At 35.0% G+C, this 6,818-nt stretch overlaps 1 protein-coding gene across 1 annotated transcript in view; it reads left to right on the forward strand.

Moving 5' to 3' along the window:
* Positions 1–470: 470 nt before the first annotated feature.
* Rpn7 (regulatory particle non-ATPase 7) overlaps positions 471–6,818 on the forward strand; it is a 97,456-nt gene continuing 91,108 nt past the window's right edge. The window contains exons 1-2 of the mRNA XM_090401137.1: positions 471–692; positions 4,777–4,982. Coding sequence (XP_090257263.1) covers positions 548–692; positions 4,777–4,982 — 351 coding nt within the window. The 5' untranslated portion in view covers positions 471–547. The remainder of the gene's footprint in view (positions 693–4,776; positions 4,983–6,818) is intronic.

Here is a 6,818-nt window from a genome sequence, read left to right on the forward strand (position 1 = left end):
AAAATACCTAAAGCCATTATGATTTCAAGAAATGATCTATAATCCCCTTGCCCTCTCAGGGTGAGCATATTGCTCATAAACGTTTTTCTTCATTGTATCCATTCAGACAACGGGGAATATGAAAATCATCTTGCTTCACCATTGGAGTCAGTAAAGTTGAAGTTTTTCTCACAGTTATTTGGCTTTAACCCTTAAGCGACTCCGTACGTGGTGTCATCCAAATAAGGAAGAAAATCCCTGTACTGTATATTTAAAATGTTCCCTAGTTTTAAACTTTTAAATTCCATTAATCTTTTTCCCCCGCAGATCTTTACTTTTTTATTTTCTTTTATTCATTAAATGAATAAATACCCTATTTTATTTTTGAAATTCCTTTAACAATTAATATAAATAATATTTATGCAGAAATAATAGAAGCTTTCTTTTCTTTTGAATGTCAAATGAAAAGGGAAGCGCGTGTGTGTTTTACGTAGATGTTGTTTCGTGATTGGCACAATTTGAGTCTGGTTGGTTTCTAGCCTAGGTTCGGAGTTCAAATAACTTTATCATGCCTATAGAAAATCTTGAAGAGGAGAGTTTGGAAAAGAATCCAAATCTTGAATTAGCCCAACTAAAGTTTCTTTTGTCGTTGGATGAACTGAAGGCCGATATTCAAATAAAGGAGAAATTGTTATTGGCAATTCGTGAACAGAGTGAGTACTCAAATTGTAATATATGTATTTGCTATTCTTTTATTTTTATTCTGGTTACAATATCCTTACTCTAGGTCAATGACTAGCATACATCAACCACATGCACACACATATACTGTGCATATCGTTTATACATACTTTACAAATATATGTGGAAGCTTAGTCAGCACCTTCCCTAGGTATCCTGTTCGTCATTCGCTGATATATATCCTCCATGCGATCATTATTCCTTTAAGTGCTCAAAGGGAAAGTATTTTGATGAAAATAATAGTGAACTATTTGAAAGACATCTGCATGTTTAGAGAAGGGTAGGCAATTATTTGATTCTTTTCTATAGTGAAGTGTATTTTTGTATCTGTGTGTGTGTGTGTGGGGGGGGGGAAACAATCAAATGAGAAACACCAGCAGTAAAGAGAACGTACAGACTATGGATGAGTGTAACTATCTTGAGGGCTTTGCATTCAGTATTGATTGGCTATAAAGCGTTTACATATAGAAATCTTCAGAGTGTATTTCTGCTGAATTACTACACTACTTTTGAGCATGTAGATATCACTAAAAAAAAAAAAAATGCATATTTTTCTGACTACAGGTATCCCTTGATTAACGCGATTAATTAATCCCCAGATGTTACCGCGTATATCAAAATCGCGTTAATCAAATCAATGGTAACAATTGCATTTCGTCCATAATCGATTACTGTATTAATAATTCGTTTTATATGGTACTCTTTTAGGAAAGATAAAAAATGAATGCAAAGTAAATGCTTAATAAATGCTTGTACCTACATTAGTTACTGCACTTTTTTATCAAAAAAGTTATCAAGAGTAGTTTTAGTTTTTTCTTATAATCATATATTCTACGATAACAAGCAAAATGACTCTCTAGACCTCAGCAAACAAGCATTCTTAGATTAACATCTCCACATCCATTACTTGCTGCTTAAGCGATTCTAAACTGCGAAATGTTCCATCCAGTTCTTTGATTGTTATCTCCTTTGGAACCACATCTTCACATTCCATTTGTTCATTATCTTCATATGTGGATTGTTGTTCAATTTCAAGAAGATCGTTATCACTGAAATCTTTTGAATTTGAATCCAATAATTTTTTAACATTTTGAAAGTTTTTTCCCACTTGATTAGACTATAATAGATTTAGTTTAATTCTTTATCCAAGTGTAAGCAAACAAAGTTTGCATCTTAAGTATCTTCAGGACTGAGGCAACTCGTGGTAAAGGTGGACCAAGCTCTCATCACTACTTGTTTTAGTATCTCCCATAATGCAAAGCACATCTCCTTGCAGACATGTATAATGCTATGCATTAAGGGAATGACCATTACCCAGACCGGTTTCGACCTTTATTGAGGTCTCGTATCACCACCTCTCTCGTATCTTGGGTCTGGTTCCAAGGTGGAAGCAATGGAGAAGTCATATTTACCTATATGAGTTGCCAAAAGGTGTCTCACCTTATTATTAAATTACTCTGGATTTAGAGAAAGATGGTGAAAGTTGTTTTTTATATTATACACTAGTGGCCAAAATTGTGGAAACCTTTTGGAAAAGTGTATTTGTGAGATTTGATGGCTCATAACACAAAATTATATATCAATGGAAAGATAATTTAATCAAGAATGTAATGCAATAACTTTTATGAAGGATTTTTTTACTAGAACAGCAGTTATAAAGAAGAAAAGTGAAACACAGATAAAATGAGATATACAAAAATTCTCACAATGTGAGTTAATACTTAGTTGGGTAACCTTTAGCATTAATTACGGCCTTACAATGCCTTCCCATGGAGTGAACCAAGTTTTTTAGTTCTGCAGCTGTTATAATGTGAAACCAAGATTGAATTATTGCTTCTATTAATTGGGTTTTATTGGTGGGTTGCTTCTGATTAACAAGTTTCTTTAGTCTGCTCCATAGATTTTCGATTGGGTTCAGGTCTGGGTTTTTTCGAGGCCATGCCAGCAGTGCTATATGATTATCTTGAAACCACTTTTTGCACACAGCAGCAACATGACATGGAGCTGAATCCTGTTGAAATATAAATGCTTCATTAACTTGGAAAAGATCAAGTGTGGAGGCTTCAGTTTGGGCTCAAGTATTTCATTTATGTATTTCTGGGCATTTATATTCCCATTAATCATGCAAATTCTGCCCACACCTTTTGATGTCATACAACCCCAGATCATAACACCAAGTGGGTGTATCACGGTAGGTGTAATGCAATCAGGATGCAAATCTTCTCCGATTCTTCTCCTTACGTATTTTATGCCATCACTACCAAACAGGGAGATTTTGGTCTCATCATTCCAAATAACACTGTCCCCTTGTTCTGCTGTCCAGTTAACATGGGTTTTTGCCCAGTTTAATCTTTTCAACCTTTATTTGAGAGATAAAAATGGCTTTTTTCATGAAATTCTAGCATTTAGACCAAATTCCTGCAGTCTGCACCGAACAGTCCGTGCACTCAACTTCACTAATTTTTCTTCTAATTTCTTCATAACTGTAGCCTTGTTCACTTAATAGTACTATTTTGCATCACTTTCTGGGTGACCAGTCAACTCTTTGCACCATTTCTTTAATTTTATTACTTTTTACAAGCTCACTAAATGAAAGAACACAAAAAAAAAACCCAACTTGATAGCAATCACATAACACACTGACAAATGTCCTCCTCTCAGCTCCAATACATAACATCAATAGCTGAATCCTACTGTGACCTTATTGGCTCATTGCCAAAACAAGATGACACCTGATTGGCTCTCTAAACACTCATGCTCATTAGCTACATTCAAATGAAGGAAAGCTACTTCATATCAACCTAAGCAAGTTGTGCTTCTTTTTTCTCGTTACTTGGCTATAACTTTTCATAGAATGCAGATAATTGAACAAACTTTGTTGCATTACATTCTTGATTAAATTAACTTTCCATTGATATATAATTTTATGGTATTACACCAAAAAAAAGTGGTGTTATGAGCCATCAAACCTCAAAAATACACTCTTTCCAAAAGGTTTCCAGAATTTTGGCCACTAGTGTATTATACTAAGATATTATACTAAGACAAAGAGTGATGAGAGCTTGGTCCACCTTTACCACGAGTTGCCTCAGTCGTGAAGATACTTCAGGTGCAAACTTTGTTTGTTTACACTTGGATAAAGGATTAAACTGAATTTATTATAGTCTAACCAAGTAGAAAAAACTTTCAACATCTTTCTCTAAATCCAGAGTAATTTAATAATAAGGTGAGACACCTTTTGGGCAACTCATATGGGTAAATATGATTTCTCCATTGCTTCTGCCTTAGTATCACCACCTCTGGGTCTGGCTCCCACTGACGAGACTCAATAAAGATCAAAACCTGTCTGAGTAGTGACCCTTCCCTTAATGCATTGCATTATGGGAGATACTAAGACAAGGAATGATGAGAACTTGGTCCACCTTTACCACAAGTTGCCTCAGTCCTGAAGATACTTCAGGTGCAATCTTTGTTTGCTTACACTTGGATAAAGGATTAAACTAAATTTATAATTCTTTAACATCTTCTGCATGAACACCATCAAAACCAAGGTCATCACTAGACTTGCTCCCACTCGTCATGAATATTTTCAGTTGCGTGTTTAATGTTAAAATTTTTCCAAAATTCTTGGAGCCTAATCGAATTTTCTCCCATTGTTGTTTCTACTGCCTTTGAGAATGTCTTTTTAAGAAAATAGGCTTTGGAAGTTGCAGTGATGCCCATGTCCGTGGTTTGTAGCAATGATGTCGTATTTGGTATGGAATTTTGGTAAATTTAAAGGCGTGCTAATTAAAACTCTTGCCGTGTATATAAAGGGATTGTCACAATTAATTTCGCCGCGTTAATCAAATCCTGCATTAAGCAAAACTACATTAAGCAACGGATACCTGTATATTTCTCTCCACTCTCTTAAGTATGATGATGGATTGCTGTTGTGCATATATTCTATACATGGGAATTACTTTTACAAGTGATATGTTTCCTTTTATCACCTAAAAAAAATTATTATATGGTACTATTTGAAATTTCATGTTTATATTCTTGTTATTTTTTAAGATATGACTCCATTGTATGAAGAAGTTTGTAGAGATCTTCATTGGCCTGTGGATGATTCTTTACTTCAACAGATGAAGTCATCGAATGTAACACAACTAAAAAAGTTAGATGAGGCTATAGAAGATGCAGAAAAAAATTTAGGAGAAATGGAAGTTAGGGAAGCCCATTTGACTAAAGCCGAATATCTGAGTCGTATTGGGGATAAGGTATGCTTTTTGAGGAAAAGCTTAGTTGTATTGTTTGCTGTACTTATTTTCTTTATGTGCGCATGTTTTTTTTTTTTTTTTTTTTTTTTTTTTTTTTTTTTTTTTTTTTTCAGTATAAAATTAACTGTATATAAAGATCCACTGCATATCAGGTCTGCCTGGGAGATGTCCATTCATTTTCTAGCTTTCGCTACAAACTTTATCCTACACATTTGTCATGCAGTTAGTCGAGCAGAGATAATTGGTTTGTAGCAATGAGCACTCCAATATTTTATGTAGAACCATATATTGTATGTGTTTTGTATTATTCTGCAATCTGAAATTCATTATGATAGAAATACACGTTTCTTGTTGCATATAATAATGGACTCAAGTAACCATAAGTTTTTTAAATGCAAAAAAATTCATGACATTAAACTTCTTCCTCATTTATACAAGTGAAATTTAATTGATTAATCATATAGAGATGGATGGATTTCTTCCAAGAGCAACATCAACCAGGGAAACTGCATCGCATTTGTCATTTTTCCCCCTCATGATTACCTGAAAATATATAATTCCTTCAAGCCAGAATGGACAAGTTGTGTGAAAAATGTACCATCGTATATAATGTGACAGAGGATGGCTCTCAGAGATATGAGATTTCCAAACTACATATTTCCTGATTATTATGCAGGAATCTCCATGGAGTCAGAAGACTCATTGTCAGTGAGCCATCATTCACACAATATCATCTAACATACTCTCCTTTAACTCATTCACTGATGAAGCACCCTCGCTCACCTTTGGCAGCCCATTCCACCCATTTACCACTATCCAAACAAAAAATCTAGTCCTTAACACCCTTGCTAACCACTCTAACATAATTTCCACTGATGACCTCTTGTTCTCTCCCTTCCTGCCATATACTGAAATAAGTCTTCAGTGTCAATCCTATAAATCCCATTAAAAACTTATATGCTTCTATCATATCTTCTCTCTTACACCTACAGCTAGTTTTTGAAGCCCACAGACCAGTCTATTCTCATTGGGAGCATTCCACAGACTTGCCACAATCTTTGTCATTTGCCTCTGGATACTCTTCACACTTCTTCATCCCCCCATAGAATCTGGGTGTCCAGATCTTGTGCAGTAGCCCAGATGTGGCTTTATTAAAGTCTTATATAGAGGAAAAAATAACATCTCTATCCCTACTTGTTACTGTATTCTTCAACAACCACTTAACCTTATGTGCTGTTTTGGTTACCTTTTCAATGTGCCCTCTGAACTTCAAGTGCCTGGCATCATCAATTTCTTGCAGTTCATTTCCATCAGTATAGTACACAGCTTCTGATCTCTTCTCAATGTGCATTACTTTACACTTAGCCACATAAATGCAGCTATTTACTTATGCCCATACTGCTAGGCTGTTTAAGTCTTCCGCAGGATCTCTGCACCGTTTTAATTTACCATTACTCTTCCCAGTTTAACATCGTCAGCAAACAACTGAATATTTCCTGGCAAATTTATTCCCTGTATCACTGATATACAAATTAAGCAACAGAATATATTTGGTCCTCAACAGAGGACCAAATACTTAGCCCTGTGGTACACCACAAGTCACTTGCCTTCTCCTGGACTCAGCTCTCCATAAATCACTCTTTGATATGTGTACATCAGCCACCCTCTAATTCAAATCAACAGATTAGATTCGTATCCATCACCATTTGCTCTAATTTATGCAATTAAGATTCTATGTGGATTCTTGTCAAATGTTTTGTTTAGCACTATCACCGATTAGTTATTTCCTTTATCCAACTCCATTGTCACTTCATTATAAGAAGTAAGCAAATTACT

This window comes from Typopeltis vanoorti, chromosome 12 (assembly GCF_054136105.1).
Source record: "Typopeltis vanoorti isolate ZY-2024b chromosome 12, IOZ_Tvanoo_1.0, whole genome shotgun sequence".
Lineage (NCBI taxonomy): Eukaryota > Metazoa > Arthropoda > Arachnida > Uropygi > Thelyphonidae > Typopeltis > Typopeltis vanoorti.